Source organism: Apaloderma vittatum, unplaced genomic scaffold (assembly GCF_000703405.1).
Source record: "Apaloderma vittatum isolate BGI_N311 unplaced genomic scaffold, ASM70340v1 scaffold24232, whole genome shotgun sequence".
In the NCBI taxonomy this organism is placed as follows: domain Eukaryota; kingdom Metazoa; phylum Chordata; class Aves; order Trogoniformes; family Trogonidae; genus Apaloderma; species Apaloderma vittatum.
Window position 1 is genome coordinate 1 of NW_009703506.1, and position 17,848 is coordinate 17,848.

Genomic DNA, 17,848 nt, shown 5'->3' on the forward strand with positions numbered 1-17,848 from the left:
GGACAAGATTATGGGGACGGGGGGACGCGGTGTCGCCTCGGAGGGCCGCGGCCCAGGGCAGAGCTTTGCCGAGGTCGGAGCCCGGAGCGGTCCCTTTTCATCCGAGCTGAGGGGCCGCCCCCGCGGCGGGGCTTGAGAAAAGCAGCGAGCCCGACGAGATGTTTTGCAGCTGTGCGGCCTCTGCAAGTGTTTTACTTCTTCCTGCGTGCTGGATTTTTGTGGTGCCATCTCATCGGTAGCCCGTGTTCGATAGAGTGGCTCTAGCCGAGCGTGGGAAAGGGAGAAAGAAACGTTTTAAGAGAGTCAGAGAAGAAAGAAACGTTTTAAGAGAAGTCAGAGAAGAAAACGTTTAGGCTTTTTATGTAGGGGAAGATAATAGTAAAACATTTGTAGATGATGGAGTATTTTTCCCTTTTATTTTTTTTAAAATATAGCACAGAATACTTGAGTTGTTTAAGTCAGTAAAGGTTATATAAATATGAGAGGGAGAGCACAGAGAACATGGCCTACTGTAAGCTTCATGTCTGTGAACTGTTGAGAGTTCAGTCGAGAGGCAGTTACAATTTTGCTGCTGCTGGTTCTCTGCAGACAGCTGTATTTACTCACATTGGCCACGTTCCCATAAATCACTTTGTGGCTGGAGTCATTATGCCCCAACAAAGATTATATTTCCAGGCTAAGATGCTGATGATAGTTCCAAAGCTTGACAAATAGGCTTCTGTTTTGGCAGGTGTTTCTCCAACTGAAATGTGAAAAGGTCTCTGCTGTGATGGGCATACCATGATTGGCTGCTTTTTTCTGCTGTGCATTCAAGAGGGTGTTAGTAGCATGATGGAGTTGTGATTTGCCCTCTGTGTAATTATAGACGGAAAGTGTTGCTGTTGACTTTTGACATAAATAAATAAAGCAATGAACAAAAGCAGATTGAAAAATAAGTCATGTCAACCAAGACTGGCAATAGCGATTGAAAAGAAAATTTGGAGGGTAAAAGACCCCCCTGGGCTTCACCAGTATTGGTAACAACTGAGAAAACTACTGCATGTGACTAAATGACTTCTGTTTGCTAGTGTCTGGAAAGACTGGGGTGTTTGAGGTTTTAAGCTGTGGCAGCAGCTCCGTGATCCTTCGCAATTCAATTTATTTTTTTTCTAACCAAACACTGAAGACAATTCTATTACGTGATTTATTATTTTAATATCACTGCATGTCAAAGAGTTCGGGGGTTTTTTTGGAATTATACTTGAGGTACTCGGATAGTGCGTCTTGCCTTGTAAGTCAGTTTGTTGAACTGTTGAAAAACCAAACAAACTGTAGGGCAGAACGTTACCAAAAGAGGAGTGTAGCTCTAGAACATGTGCCATTGGCAGGAACAGAAGGCAAAAGCTGCTTGCAGTCAGCAATCTGCAAGTTGGATTACTGGCCAAATAAATATGTAGCCAAAGTCATAATTATCAGAGATAACACAGTCAAGATGTCCTATCTGTCAAAGAAAAATTGTAGAAAAGAGGTCCCTGGTGTGACCAGCAATTTAAATCCGGATCCTGCCAAAGCAAAAAGCTTGTCATCGCTTCCCTTCTACTTTGATCTATAACTGGATGTTTCTCTTCTGAGACCCAGACGTTCCTCTACACACGTAGGTCTGAAACATCTGTGGGATGGGACTTAAATTTGCTCTAATTAGCCTGTTGGAACTGTCTAGCCTACTGTGGTAATGTAGCATGGTTGTAATACGTCATATTACAGCTTCCCACCTGGTAGATTAACTCTGTGTGGCTAATCGAGCTGCCCTATGAGGTGAAAGTTATTTTTGAGTGTGGCTTCTCTGTTTTGGTTGGATGAAGTAACAGGCTGTTACAGTTTTAAGTAAAAAAACCCCAAGATTTTAAATAACTGTGTTTACAGTTTTTATTAGGGCTAAATCCTTTATATGTGATGTTAAGCACAAGAACAAAGTGGAGAATAATATTTTAATTTGCTCTTGAGGTGTTTTTTTTTTACTTCTGACATTTGCCCACATTGAACTGGACTCAGTGGGCTGCTGCGACGTAGTGGATGACTTTATGTGGAAGTTTGAAAGAGGGATTTTATCTGATTATGCTCACTTTTGGATGTTTTGGGGTTTCTTGGATGCAATAGATCAGAATAATGCTGTGCATTTTTTCTTAAATACTCTGATAAATTCTGACTTTGTGTTCCTACCTGCTTTATAAGGCAATCTTCTCCCTGCTCTTCCTCCTCCCCCTACTAGAGTGTGAGTACATAGACGTCCTGAAAAGTATGTCTTTTAAGACCTGATCTGTAGACTCATGCTTTCTGACACTGGACCTGATCTTGCCTTGTTTATGCAAAGAACTATTTCTATTTACTTTTCTTGTGCCTGCATAAGAAGGGAATTGTTCAAAATAGGATTTTGTTTTGCAGATCACTTTTGTACTGAAGGCTTTGTTTTGCATGGCAACCCTTTAACACATGATAGAAAACGGCAGAAAAGCTGCGCTGAAAATATTCAACATACTGTAAAGCAGTGCTCAAGAATGATAGTTTGAAACTGCAGTTGCCCTAGATAGGTGTGTTGTAAGGAACGTCTCCAAGAGAGAAAGGCAGAGAAGTTGCTGCCATCTGTGGTAACGTTCTCCACGATGAAACCTTTGATGATGATATTTTGTGACACAGTCTCTTTGGCAGCATGCTAAAGTGCCTGGAAATGCTGAGTTTACTCAGATGTTTTCAGTATGCTCGTGCTTTCAGCTCAGTGCAGGAATCTTATCAGTTTAGCTCTTCAGCGTTACAGATACGCTGAGGGCGTAGCTTTCGATATGTATACAGCATAAAATAAATGTGTCACAGGACGTCAGTCATAGCAAACCTTAATAAACTGTGCTTTTGTTTCACTTGTCAGCTACAAAGGTCCATTGTTAGATGACGGAGCGCTGGCTCAGGCAGTCTCTCGTGGAGCCAGTTCCCCTGAATTCACCAAACTCTGTGCTTGGTTGGTATCTGAGTTACGGCTCTTCTGTAAACTAGAGGAAAATGTGCAGGCAACTAACAGTAAGTAGCCATAACTGTAGCACAAACATGCATTTAATGTATGTTCTTGCGTACCATAAAGATTTCGGCTGACAGTTGCTAAATCTGTTGTACGAGGGAGTATTGTCTGCTGTCAGATTTTGGATATTTTCCACCTCAAACTTGCCTAATGAGCAGCCGGTAGAAGTTGAAATAATAACGAGGATCAAACAGTCTTTCTTCTGAAGTTATCTTTTTCTCGTAAGTGTTCAGCCATTTTTTAAGTTCTTGGATGGATTTAGGAAAACATTAGTTTGTTGGGTTTTTTAAAAATTGGATCATAAAAATACTTTTCTTTCAATGTTTGTGTTTTTGAATTTAATACAAGCAATACCTACTGTTCAGGGAAACATTCTCATGACTACAGTAACCATATTTTCTTTTTATTGGTTACCTCAACTCTACTTACTATGTGTTTTTCCCTCTTTATGAAACACTCTGTGAGAAGAAGCCTGAAAACATGATTGATTGTTGTTTCAGTGGAGGAAGAAAACCTTGGTTTTCCAAAAATGTTATTTTTGCTCAACTAGTCACAATGTTCTACAGATTAATTTCTTACATTGGTGTGATAACCTGTACTTCCGAATATTTGATATATTAACTTATAATGCCTTTCTGAGCTTAACTTTCAGTCTACTCAGGGGCCAAAGATTGCTGTCTTTCACCTCAATATCTGTTTCTGGTTCTGACTTGTCTATCTTTTCTTTGTTGAGTATATTTGACTCCCTTTCTCTGTAACAATACAGCATCTCACCTAGTGTAAGGTTCCTACTGTATGTTTTGTGTAAAAATACAATCCAGAAGTATTCTAATACCTATTTAAAATTGTCTACAGACAATGATAGAAACATTTTTTTTCTCTAGTACTATCAAGTCCTACCTTCATTTTGTGTGAGTAGAGTTTATAAACAACAGATATTTTGGGTTGAAGTCCATTTTCAAAAGAAGAAAAACTGTTCCTTCTTATTAATCATTATTTTTTGCACAACCTGGCCTAACAAATTCAGATGAGTTTCACTGATTTCTTACACAAATACCAGTCTAAGCTTTGGTATACGTGACTTATTTTTAAAGCCTATTGGTATGAAATAAGATCAAATGACAAATATGAGCTTGCAGGGAGAAGTAGTAAAAACATGAGACCTCATAAGGCATACTGTTAGTAACTTTATTAGAACTATTTCATACATTAGTAGTGGGAAGAGTTAGTTGATACTTAAAATACCCCTGTAAAATTTGTGATGTTTTTAATGTCACTTCTCATTGTAGAAGTTGCCACTGGCTGGCTGCTCTACTTGGGAAAAGCTGTCAGTCAAGCACAGTTTTACAATAATGAGGAATATCATGGCTCCAGATAGGTTGTGTTGTGTCTTTTGAAAAACAAAGAACACATTTGGCTTCCATTAAAAGCAGGAGTTTAATGTTAAAGAGCAATGGGAGCGGGTCATTGTGTTGCTGGTTTTTTGGGGGCTTGTTTTGTTTGGGTTTTTCTTTAAGTAACTAATTCATTCTAATCATAGCCATATATATTAGCTGTAAACAAATTATTAATCTTTTCCTTCTGAGGTCCAAATGAAGCAGAAGAATTTCAACTCGAAATGAGTGGGTTGCTGGCTGAAATGAACTGTCCTTATACATCTTTAACATCAGGAGATGTGACAAAACGCCTTCATAATCAGAAGAACTGTCTCTTGCTGCTTAGTAAGTTAAAAGGGTGCTTGCAAGCAAATCTGGTTTTGTGCAAGAATAGTAGTATTGTTTTTTATGCTTAATGAGATAGTTTTGTTTGCTGCAATGTATAAAACTAGTTACCAAAAATTATTAATTATTTTTTTCCTGTAGTTTACAGTGTCAAAATATTATACTTCTGGGTCTCATAAACTTACAAGTCACTCTGTAGCCAGTACACGATGAAAAATATTCTGAGTATTTTTCACATTAACTAACGCTATTTACTTTCTCAGTTGCTGCTGATTCTTTAACTTTTTGAAGTGGAAATGTAGTTCTGCCCTCAGCTGAGACATAAGGAATGAATTACAGAGTAGGCTCCTGTATTTCAGCAGTAGCGAGAAGATGAGTAGTAGTACTTAATCTGAATTTGCTTTGATAGTATATTCAAAAATATCAGTTGAAGTGATGTGATTATTGTATTTAAAATATTTTGTGGCTCAGACAATCTGCTCTTCAGCTTACTTTCTGTAAGCCAAACCAGTCAATACATTTGGCTTGTCTGTGCTACGGTTTATCCAAGAGGTCCTCTGTGATGTATATTTTGGTAATATAACACCATGTTCAGAAGCTGAACTCCAGTATCTGGCAGGAATACTGTGTTTACTGACAAATGTGGGATTGAAACAGATGCCAAACTCCTTTTTTTTTTTTTTATACTATGATAGTTATATAGTTTTCTCTACCTACATTAAGTTAACTTATTAGATATCCTCTTGCATGTGAGCCACAAGCCCAAGGTTTTTTCAGGAGAAACAGAATAATCCTCTTTAAAATGTAAAACACCCTAGCATTCCTTTAACAAAATGCTGCACGGTTTTTGTCCATTGGAAGTAGCCCTGTTGTTGGGAGAGGAAGACACCGAATAAACGTAAAGTAGTTAGGAGTGGCTTGATGTGCAGCATCACTAGAATATAATATTAAGTACTGGCATCTGAAAAAATGAAAAGTACAAGAGTTTTCAAGCTGGTTCAGAAAAGGTCTGCAAAGAAGGATCACTATCTGGAGAACATTTATGTCTTACTGTGATAGACTTAAAAATTTCAGTCTTTGTCAGAGGAGATTGAAGGTAGCTTGAATGTGGTCTCTGAATTCTTGAAATAAAATTCTGCCGCTAATCTCTTTCTTCAGGAGATCCTAACAAAATGCAAATAATTGGAAGTTGAATGTAAGAAAAACCTGTATAAAGTACTGCTGAAAGAACTTAAAAAGGATTCTTCACAGCTTTACATATTTGGAATTTGATAATTTGTAAGGTGTTCTATGTCTAGCAGAACACATTCTAGAAATCCAGAAGAAATTCTGGAGATTGTTAAATGCTTTGGTTTTTTTTTAATTAATCTTTTGATCTGTCCCAATTTTGTAGGTAGTAACCTACTTTTGTATAGCCATGGGTTTACATCACTTCTCACAAGTCTGTCTTCATCAGTGCAGTATCTATTTTTCAAACTTTATTTTTAGAAGTAATTATTTACGTTACTATTGTGGTCACACAGTATGATTCACACTAAAAGTATTGTTAAATCTATGCATTTTTTTAAAGTAGTGACAATCACAAGCAAAAGCCTTGTGCTAAATTCATATTGCTGTGACTTGCACCTAATGCTGAAATTTTGGGTGTGTCTTATGTTTAGAAATTGTGATTTGTTTTTTTTTTTGTTTGCTTGTTTTATAAAGGAGTTAAAATGTGGTCGTAGGCTCTTGCAGTTCTGATATTGAAGAGCCCTGCAGCATTCTAACTTCTATTCATCGGTTGCTGCCTTCCTTTCTGGATTTGTTTTAAACCTGAATTCTCAATAGTACTGTTAAAAGCAGGGCTGTTTTTCCACTCTGCCTCTTGCCTGGGGAACAACACTCTCTACTCACTTCTCTCTACTCATTTCCTTGCTTTGTTTCCTTAGAGCCTGAAGGAGCGCTCACTTATCTAGCTTAAAGTGCATATCTCAGTCCTTCATCCTGCTTATTTCCACGTTCCTAGTCTCCTGTCTTTGCTGGGCAAAGCCTGAAGGAAAAGAGCTGTGCTCTGTTGAACTCTGTGATTAATACCTGTTGGAATCATAGGGATTTTTTCCAGGGTTTAATTGGTTGTACTAAACCTTTTTCCTTTTTGTTGTGTTTCTAGCACTGGGCTCAGTGATTATTAGAAATATGAGTATTCTGTGGATACCAAAATTATAGCCCTCGCTCTTTCCTAAAGCAGTCCATTTGCGTGTTTGTTGGTTGTAAGCACTTGCGTTCTCACTGATTCTAAAATAGTTTGATGCTGAAATCTAATTTTTCTTACCCAGCATACCTCATCTCAGAACTGGAAGCTGCCAGAATGCTGTGTGTGAACACCCCTCCTAAAAAAGCACAGGAAGGAGGTGGCAGTGAAGTCTTTCAGGAGCTAAAAGGCATATGTATTGCTTTAGGCATGTGCAAGCCTCCAGCCAACATAACGATGTTCCAGTTCTTCAGTGGAATTGAAAAAAAAGTAAGATCCAAAGGAACAAAACTAGAGTTTTTATCATGTTACTGTTTTGATGGAAAATAGTTCTTCTACCAGGGAGAGATTTGCCACTTGTGAAACTCCAGCGTGTGAATTGTTTAGCATGGCTTACTAAGAATGCCAGATTTTGAAAATTAATTTAAAGGCTTTTTCCATGCTGAGGCATGAGGTCAGGGACTACTGCTATCATTGCCTTCTGGGGTGAGGTATTTCTTCCTCTGCTCTAGGTTTTAATGTCATCACTTGTTGCAGAAGACATGGAAAATGCTGAGCTTAGGCCTTGGGAAGAATGATAAGGAGAAATGTATTCTAAGAAGTACACCTGAAAAAAAATTACTGCAGCTTACTGTTTTAAAAATTTTTAGGTTAAAAGGTGTTGTAACTGTAGTCCAGTTTACACCTTTTCCTTAAGGCTTCATCAGTTCTGTGGTTGCATTTATTTTTGTTCCTTTACATGTCTATGTTCTCCAGGTTGTTGTGGGGTTTTCTGAAAGAAATTTACTTTTGTTAGAGTAATTTTTATGAAGTGGAGAAATGTAATGGAATGGCCTTTCCAGTGCACAGACCAAAGGTGGGGGCCAGGAAGCTTTTAAGTTGCATTAAGTAACGTGCAGGATGGGGGAGAGAATAGCAGTGGAGGGGAACCTTCATGAACTTTAAAGAACAGATATAGTTACAAAGGTTACCAGAATACTTTCAGAGAAGTCTTTTGACTAACTTTCTAGTTGCATTGTACTTAAATCCAAGCAACTGAAAACAGTGCTTCATTTCTTTGCAAGAAATCAGTTTGGATTGACTTGTTTAAGAGGAGGAGGCTGGTTTTCCAGCAGAAGTCTAAGGTGTAGAATGGAAGCAATTTGTTTTCTGTGCTTCCATTTTCTATAAAAGATAGAAAATATTCACAATATAAACAGTGCTAGCAAGCTTTGCTGTTGAGAGAGACTGTAAAAATACAGAATACGAATTAGATAAAAATATTTTTAATCTAGGAATTCTGTTACGTTTTACTAATTGACTTTTCTTTTTCATTGTCTTGCAAAGTTAAATGGATGTTATCTCAGTGATGTATATCCATAGGTGGTTATACTAAAAAAAACCCCTGAACAGTCCTTATTTGAAACCTACAGAGGTTTGTAGAAATCATATATAGCTGTGGTGCTTACAGTCTGAACACTTCAGATGTTGATAGTATTTGAGAAGGAGGAAGTCAGGCTGACTAATAACTGAAAAACTTGCTGAAATGAACAGCCAAGGAGGCTGGAAAGTGTGATTTGCAGCAATGGAAAGGTGAAGTGTCATAACTTCAACCCACCTTGATCCAGACTTTTGTCACTGCTGCATCTTTTATTTCACCTGAAGTCCTCAGAAATTTTCAGATGGGAAAGATAACCTAAGCTGTGCCCAATCTTTTAAGATGCAACTTAAATTTAAATTTTCATATTGAAGGTTGTCTCCTTTTGATTGTAAAGAAGGGCCCTTCTTTAGCTTGTGTTATATCTCACAGTCTTGATACAACGTATTAGATACAAGCGTGATTTTTTTTCTGAATTAAAGAATTGTCGTGTAGAATAATGCCTCTCTTTTCAAAGGGAGCCATACAACTCAAAACAACTTTATATTGGAGGTTGCTCTGCCATGTCTATGGCTGTTTAAGAGTTCTCTCCTGTAATTTGAGTCTTTTAAGCAAAATTTTTTTGCCTAGTGCTTATATTTTTATATGTCTCCTAACAGCTGAAGGAAACCCTAGCAAAGGTTCCACCTAATCATGTTGGAAAACCTTTATTGAAGAAACAACTGGGACCAGCTCACTGGGTAAGTAGTTCCAGGTATTAGGGCTAATTTCCCTTTATCAGGTATATAAAGTATTAAACTGGATTCTGTCTGTAGTGTGCAAGATAATTTTTCTCGTGTCTTTCTGAAGATGAGAAGACTTTCTTGTAGTATTTTACATATATGTTAGTACAGTAAATTTTGAACAACTGGTAAGATCTCAGGCTCATGGATCTGTATGTCCAAATGCAAGCGAAAGTTTTCTGGAATAAAGGAGATGTACAGTGGTGGTGGTTGTTGGGGCTGAAAGTGGGCCCCACTGTCCACTTTGCTGTTAGTTCTCTGGTTTTGCTTTATTTTTGTCATTAAGCTTGCTACTTGCAGGAAGGCAAGGACACCTTGGTCCCCGGGATTTACATATGTTTTGCATCTCCTTCACCTGGTGCCGTGTAGTATTTTACTCACTTTTGCTTCTGTCCTCATGAGTGTTAAGAAATGCCTCAGCAGTGCATGTGTCTTTTGTGTCCCTTCTGAAAAAGACAGCTGTGCTGCTGAAAGTGGTAGAAGGCTGAACATGACGATAACGGAGCCTTTGAAACCTTCCGGAAAATAATGTCAGTAGGCATAGCTTGCTCTGAGCCCATTTGACAAGGTAGATAATTGTGTGCTTGAGCGCTGTTTAATATCTCTCTGTGTCTTACTCTTCCATCCATGTAGTTTTATCATCTTAAGTAGAAGCAGTTTGTCTAGAATCTATAGATTATGTTTGCAAATCTTTGTTTCAGGAAAAAATTGAAGCAATTAATCAAGCCATAGTCAACGAATATGAAGTCCGAAGAAAGCTGTTAATCAAACGTTTGGATGTTACTGTGCAGTCTTTTGGCTGGTCAGATAGAGCTAAGGTACAAACAACTTGCTTTGAAGTCCTGCTTGATGGTTATGCTTTATAATAAGTATCTCTGGAAAACTGCTTTGTTGTTTCATCCTTCATGGGTAGGAAATAACTACAGGAGTTGTCTGGGTTTGGTTTGGCTTTCTGAAGAAATTTGACAATGTAAAGTGACTAAAAAAATTTTTGCTTAAAACTGATTTGTTGGATTTTAAAATAGATGTAAAATAAGAAGATAGACTGTGTGTAATTATACACCAAAGCCAAACCACACAGTTAAATAGGCCACCGGCAAAAAATAGTTACGAGATTACCGATACAACCATTTGGGTTTAGAGTACCATAATGTGAATCATGAAGTGCTGTGTCTGTGTGATGATAGAAAAGCATCTTCCTGTTGACCATCCCTTAAGTTACTTTGTGCTGTCCACAGTGCTCAGATTTCCTTAAGTCTGAAGTGTATCTGCAAGCACAACTCCACAGGTGAACGTGCTAAGGCACTACCTGTTCTTACCTCATAGGGTAATATTTTACGTGCTGCTTTTGTCTTTGAACCATGGCACTGGCTATGGCATGGCATCTATTCTCTCTGAGTATGTGATGCATATCCTGCTTTTAAAAATAATTGTTTTCTCTATTTCCTGTATTTCTTTGTGAAAAAGGAATGACAAGATCTAAAAAAATACTGCATATCATCTGATTTCTAGGACTAAAGCAGATCTGTTAACATGCTGTTAATTATGCTCCTGGCAGTGTTTGAGTTATTAGTGATAAACTGTGACACATGAGTTTTCAAACAAGTGTTTCTTCTTGAGAAATATTTTATCAAAAAACAATTGTAGTTTAATAATAAAATGTGATTTCTCCCCTGCTCTGTTTCATCACCTGAGTAGGACTTCTGGTGTACTGTCTCTTAAACCATGTATTCTTCTGCTCTTTTAGTAGGTAACTGAAGAACTATCTGATTGTTTGAACACTTTAATAGTGAATGAAAATAAGCTAAAGCATGGATTAGTTTAAAAACTGTGGACTTCTAACTGTGTTACAGTTTTGGCATCCAAATCCATCTTGTTTGGGTTTTTCTCTAGGAACATTCTTAGATGCTGCATGAAATCCTTTTACAAACCTCACAAATTGTATATATGCATTTATATCTATTGAAATGCAAATCTAATTTGTTTTACGACCGTAGCAATATGAAATTGGAGAATGTGGCTGTAGTATTCCAGACTTGCAATACAATTTGTTTTAACAGTAACTTTTAGCAATGCTTTAATACATTATAGTATTTTTCTATATTTTCATTTTAAAAAATGAGAAGTATCGGAATACAGTAGCACAACTAATTTGTTCCTTTTCCAGATAGTAGAAACAGCAGTAAAAATTTAAGTCTATTATTAGGGGTTTTTTAGGTTAAAAAAATCAAGTTTAATCTGAAAAAATAAATCCTAGTGCTAAAATACTGTGCTCAGCTCACTCAAACTTGCCAGGGAAAAAACATCCTATTGCTGTGGTGAATACTGTTGCTTCTCCTGTCTTTAGCCAGCGTTGGGTAAGCAACAAGTGTGTTTTCCTTCATTTTGAATAAGCGTCGTTCTACTTTTATATTAAAAGTAGAAGCTTTTGGTTCTGAAATATTTTCGCTGAGTCACTTGGAAATACAGACTCTCGATTCTTCCCTGTTCCAGTGTTCTGCCTTTAGATCAAAATAGGGTTTTAGGATTTTGCCATTTGCTCCTAGGTTCTTGCCCTGTCGAGATTTGTTGGGAAGCCTGGTTTGCCTGTCCCCACTGCTGTTGTCTGGGGTCCAGACAGAAAGCAGCCCTTTTGTCTGTGTGCAGATTGCAATCTGCTTTCTCCTAACTGCATCACGCGTTGTACACCATTGGTAACTGAAGGTGGATGTAACTCGTGGCTGGTAGCACGAGTTTCTGTTGTGCCTGTCAGTTGGAAAACTGCTGTCGTACTTTGGAGGTGTTCAAAAAAGCCGGCGTGGTTAATGCCAAAAGGCAGGAGAGGAAGAGAGGTTGCGTGTGGCGAGGCAAAGCTGACGTGCAGGATCTCACTTGCAGCTCACTTCCAGTAAGCAAGACAAAGGACTGAGTTAGAGCAAGCACTTGAGACCTTTAGTTCTGCCAGTGTCTCCTGAGGGCCTTTGTGAAGAAGCTGACTGGAACGAAGAGTGTAGAAAGAGTTAACACAGCCTTTTTGTGCGATACAGTGCTAGCCCAGCTGGAATGGGTGTGGGTCAGGGTGCAGGCACAGGAGGTCTGGAGCCTGGACACATGCTTCACTTTCAGTATCTTTTTGACATTAGCAGTAATTTGTATAATTGTATGACACACTTCTGTGTTTGACTGCCAGAAAGTAATATGGTCTGCATGTATAGATTGTTAACCTTAAAATTGCCAAAAGGTAAGTGTCTTGGCCGTTCAGTCGGAATAGTGTTTCCTGTATTACTTAAGAAATTAATTTGACAAATGCAAGTTTTGTTGCAGTGATCCTTAGTTACAAAGTGGTTCTCACTGATTTTGTATTCATTTTTGCTCCACTTGCAGTTGTGTCCTGTCCTTCAGCGTTGATTTGGTGTGAGGTGTCTCGTTTTCCTGTTACTTTAGCTGACTGGCTTCTGTTTTACTTCTCTCTGACAGAGTCAAACAGAAAAACTGGCTAAAGTCTACCAGCCAAAACGTGCCCTTTTATCTACTAAGTGCACTATTTCCATTGCAAATCTTCTGGCAGCTCGGCAGGATCTGTCAAAGATTATGAGAACAAGCAGTGGATCCATCCGAGAGAAGACAGCATGTGCCATTAATAAGGTACCTCTGGTGACAAATGGCTTGTTCTTTCATGAATATTTAAGTGATTTGAATTTAGTAATAAATCCTGCTCTTTTTGTAGGATTGTAAGTGGAATTTAGAAGTCAAGGGTAAAAAACTGTAGTGTTTGTTCTCCCGATTGTGCATCAGTGCACTATGGGAACCGCAATTTGACCTGTTTAGGTTCAGAGTGCCCTTTCTTAGTGGCATGTATTGGGTTTGATGGTAAAAAAAAATACTGAAATATCTTTGATTGCTTTCAGAGGGAGCAGGCCTCCTCCGCAGTCTTACCAGAATTACTCACGTCATTACGCAAATTCTGTCACTGTGTGTAAAGTAACACCTACATAGTAACAGTGTTTCTGGTCTGTGTAAACAGAATGTATTAAGATCACAAAACAAGAATCTCGCAGGTTAGATTCCTCTGTGCACAAAAATAAAAGGGATTATTTTCAAGTGTGTATCTTTTGTAATGACATAGTTGGAGTAAGATTTAGACTAAGCTATTTACCTTGTTTCAAAAACCATGATTTTACGGCAGTAATAGGCTCACAAAAGTACATGTGCTGAACTTGAAACTCAGCTATCGACTCTAGTGTACTCGGTACTTTAAAATATTGGGGTGTATATGCATGCTTTTCAGCCTTCTGAGTACCAGCTGTGTATCAGGTGAAGTTCCAAATAATTTAGGAGAGAATGGTTGTGTGCTGATTTGACCACACTCTTTCCAGTCCAAATAGTTTTTGCAGCTTTTTAGTGTAGTTGGAGTGCGGAATTTAAGAAACTAAGTGAGAAGACAGGTGTGGCTGTATTGTCAGTCTGTCTGTATATTTTAATGGGAATACAATACTGCCCTGCTGCTCATCCGTATTCTCTTAATCTCCATTATAAATATTAAATGTTTCCAAGAGAGTAACTTGAAGTATCCAAGTAACCTGCTTCCATTGAAGTTTTTTCTGTTGTATTATTTTAAGACTGGAAACAATGGAAGTGTCCTGTGCTGTTTTAAATCTTGCTAAATTCTTAGTGTCACAGCATCCTTGGACAGCTAAAGATCTTTGGAGTCTTGCTGAACTCTGTTCAGTGCTGTGTCACACCTTTTTTGTTGGTGTGTAATTTTTTGTGTGTCCTGAAAACTAAAAATCTTTGCTCTTCGTTTACCAAGCCAGTGGCTTCTACAGCAATTCAGAGCCCTAGTTAGGAGAGAGACTGTGTTGCCCTGTACTTGTGGTTGATTGAGACTGGCAGGTTGCACTAGTAAGCAGTTTAGTGAAAGACTGTGTTGATGCTGCCTCTACTGGTGTGCCTGCTGTTTGAAAAAAAACCATCCCAGATCTCACTTGTGAGCAGTGCTTGCAGTACTAGATAATCCCTGTTTAATTTTCATGAATTGGAAGATAAAAGTCTGTCACAGTCACATAGACAAAAATTTGTCTTGATGAAATCCTCTGGGTGTAAGAACCCTTGAGCCGCTGCTGTTTGTGGTGTGTATCGGTACATGGGACTCTTGTGTGAGGTGTTAGAATTTGAACGACAGTTCTCCCTTCCCTTTGCAGGTGCTAATGGGCAGAGTGCCTGACAGAGGAGGAAGGCCCAATGAAATTGAACCTCCCCCTCCTGAGATGCCACCGTGGCAGAAAAGACCGGAGGGTGGTCCACAACAAGGTGGCAGAGGAGGAAGAGGTGGTTACGAATCCTCATATGGAGGGCGAGGAGGTTATGACCATGGGGGTCACGACCGAGGAGGAAGAGGAGGCTATGACTCGTCGTATGGAGGGCGAGGAGGTCATGAACAAGGAAGCCATGATCGAGGGGGACGAGGAGGACGTGGTGGTTATGATCATGGCGGCAGAGGAGGTGGCAGAGGAAACAAACTTCAAGGAGGCTGGACAGATGGTGGAGGTGGTAGCTATCAGGATGGTGGCTACAGGGAGAGCAACTACAGAGATGCAGGTTTTCAAACAGGTGGCTACCACGGTGGTGGCGGTGGCTACCAAGGAGGAGGCTACGGTGGCTACCAGTCATCATCATATTCGGGAAGTGGCTATCAAGGGGGTGGTGGGGGTGGTGGCTACCAGCAAGACAACAGATATCAAGATGGTGGGTCCCATGGTGACCGAGGGGGTGGGCGCGGAGGAGGGAGGGGTGGCCGTGGTGGTCGTGGTGGCCGTGGAGGTCAAGGAGGAGGCTGGGGAGGCAGAGGTGGACAGAACTTTAATCAAGGGGGGCAGTTTGAGCAGCACTTCCAGCATGGAGGTTATCAGTATAATCAGTCTGGCTTTGGACAAGGAAGACACTACACAAGTTGAGGCTGCTCAAAACTTTTGCCTCAGCAGAGCTCACGTAATAGAAACCTGTTTACAGAGGCCTGGCTTAATCGCTGCTTGAATTACTACAGGTCTGTATGGGGCAGGTAGAATTTCTTTGGGTGGGATGTTTTGCATCTAGTATAGTAAAACTTTCTGAAGACCTCTCCTCCCACCCTGCCCCCAACCTGTCTGAACTGAATGCATCGGCACTACCTGCCGTACCCTAAACATCAGCTGACAGCCATGCTTTTTAAATGTCAGACTGCTCAAAACACTTCTGTTTGGAAACTACCTGCTGTGTTTGCCTTCCACTTTGATTTAGAGAAAGATCAAGACCTGTCTGATCAAATTTGTCTGTTATAATACACAATAGAACATCTGCTTTTTTTTTCCCCCTCGAATCATTGTTCAATTACATGTTCTAAAAACAGTTCTGACTATTGCTTTTTGGCTTGCTGGACTCTCATGTTGGTCACACAGAAGTTACACATCGATGCACACACGGTGAACTCCCTCTGACAAACAGGTTTTTTGTCTATTATATGAGCTCTACTGTGGATGCCATGTTCAGTAGCCTTATCTCCTGCTAAACAAAGTTTTCCCACCTGCTCAACTCTAAAGACTGACTGCCGCCAAAATCTGCAAAGATCATTTAAAACTAAGCTAAATTGTGAACCGATAGTGTGTGTAGGCCTGTAGTTAGGTGTAGCAATTCAAACTGATCTGCATCCATCCAAAACAAGTTGCTCCTTCTCCAAACCTAATTTTTACTTGAAATCAGCTAGAAGAAACGACAAACTGAAATTTATTTTATTTGCAAGTTAATACCACTGGCTCAGCACATCTAGGGCAATTTGTTTTGGGGGTTGTCTTTTTAAAGAAATGCACTACGGCCTGGGAAGATTAGTTCCTGCCTGGAGGAAGCCCTTTTATTATTGCTGCAGAAAACAAAGCCTGGCTGAGTTTGATGTTCTAATGTTTATTTGTTTTGGTTTTTTTCTTTACGAAAGCCACATAATGCTTCTTGCTGGGTTTTTTGTGTACATAAACATTGTCAAGCTGTGAAAGAAAATGGCTGAAGGTGTGCTGTTGTATAAAAGGTGAGCAATAAAAGTATCTGTATGTTCCCTTTGCTTTAGTTTCTTTTCTTTATAGTAAAAAGCCGTTGCCACAGGAGCTGAGAATTCACAGGGATTTCGGTCTACTTCATCTATTTTAAGTATTGCAATTGATCTCCATTTGGTATGTTTTGTTCCATTCCGCCCGCTGACCTGGTGTAGTACTCTTGTCTTGGGGGTAGCTGTGTGAAATTATTTGCAGGCTGTGTGAGCACCCGTCTCCCACGTTATGCTCTTTTGTGCTACGTGAACGTGGTATCCTGCTTCTAGGAACTCTCCTGACGTTCTCCATTGTGGGAAATGTATGTTCCTGCTGTTGTGCTTGGATTGCTGTGGTGGAGGTTATGTTCATTGTAAGAGTCTCTGGCTACCTGAAGTGCCCTTGGGGCTGGTTCCAGGTTGATGCAGACAGGAGGAGTTCCTTGGGCTGCATTTGAGAGAATCTGTGTAACGTTAGGGTTGTAGTGATTGAAGATAATTGTATAAATAAGCTGATAAACGTTTAGAACCGATTTAGCTGTATTCCTCCTGTTCATTGCGGCCACTAGGTGCTGCTAGTGATTCACAGGTTGGAAAGAAAGGTCTCTCTGAAAGGCACTTGGTGATCTGACTTAATGTCTCTTCTTGTTTTTTGATTTTTCAAAGAAATTTAACAAGCCTGCTGAAGCACAAATATTCTATATTGAGTCTAGGACTTTGAGGATCACCGATATAGGTGAATGTTAGCAAAATACAGTTGAAATTGTGAACATGTAAAAACAAATATTGCTGCTTCATAAGGGTGTTGATGGTTTCTTACAGCTGGCTGCTCCAGAGAAGGTATCTTCCTTGTAGGAGAGTAATACCTTGTCATGAGCATTAGCTAGTGACTAGCTGCATTCATGCAAAAATAATTAGTGAGGATTTTTTTAATAATTAAGATTCCTGCAACTCTGCCAGTTCTGGACAGGTAAAGGGAGAGAGATTGATAAAGAGCCTTTTACTGGGAATGCAGTGTCTTAAAATTGACAGCATCTGCTTTTGTTCACACCACTCCTCACTGTAAAGAGGCTGGTGGTTTCTGTCAGTGCATTAGAGCGCTGCAAACTTGTTCCTAGTAAAAGGAAACCCAGGCGGCTCCTCAGAGACCCTCTGATTGAGTTGCATCAGCACGAAAGAGACTTTTTGCTGTGGCAGAGCTGTCAGTTTTGCTGCAAGGCTATGACTGTTGCTGCAGTGGATTTTCTCACTTATGCACACTGACATGGTGAACCGATACTGAGATGGGGTAGGAGCACAGAGCTTCCCCTTCCCGCTTATTCCAGATAGCTTTTTCTTCTCAAAATCTGTTGCTTCTCTTTCTCCGTCTTCCAGGATTTGGGTTAAGCTGTTTACTGCTGTTTGAAGGGGAAAGCTTTTTCTATTTTAAATTAAAAAATAAGAAGGCAAAACAGGAGGCTTTACTCTTCCAACAGGAAAGAAAACACTTTGCTTCTGCCAGCTGTTGTTGTTTTTCCTTACTCTATTGTTTCCTCCTAGTGTGCTGTGACTTTGTTCTCCAGAGAAAACAAGCTTTGTGTATGTGGAGAGAGCAGCTTTGATTAATGAAAGCAAACAGCCACCACTTTGTTATTGTCTGTATGATGGTCTGATATTTGCTGTTTTCCAAACATGATTCCTGC

General features: G+C 39.5%; 1 protein-coding gene across 1 annotated transcript; it reads left to right on the top strand.

The window, feature by feature from the left end:
- Window positions 1-2,861: 2,861 nt before the first annotated feature.
- FAM98A (family with sequence similarity 98, member A) lies at window positions 2,862-16,196 on the top strand (the record flags this gene model as incomplete). Its single annotated transcript, XM_009864661.1, has 7 exons — window positions 2,862-3,048; window positions 4,633-4,767; window positions 7,083-7,267; window positions 9,014-9,094; window positions 9,838-9,954; window positions 12,593-12,760; window positions 14,317-16,196. Coding segments are annotated over 7 exons (1,626 nt in total), but the record flags the coding sequence as incomplete, so codon positions are not given.
- Between the last annotated feature and the right edge of the window lie 1,652 nt (window positions 16,197-17,848).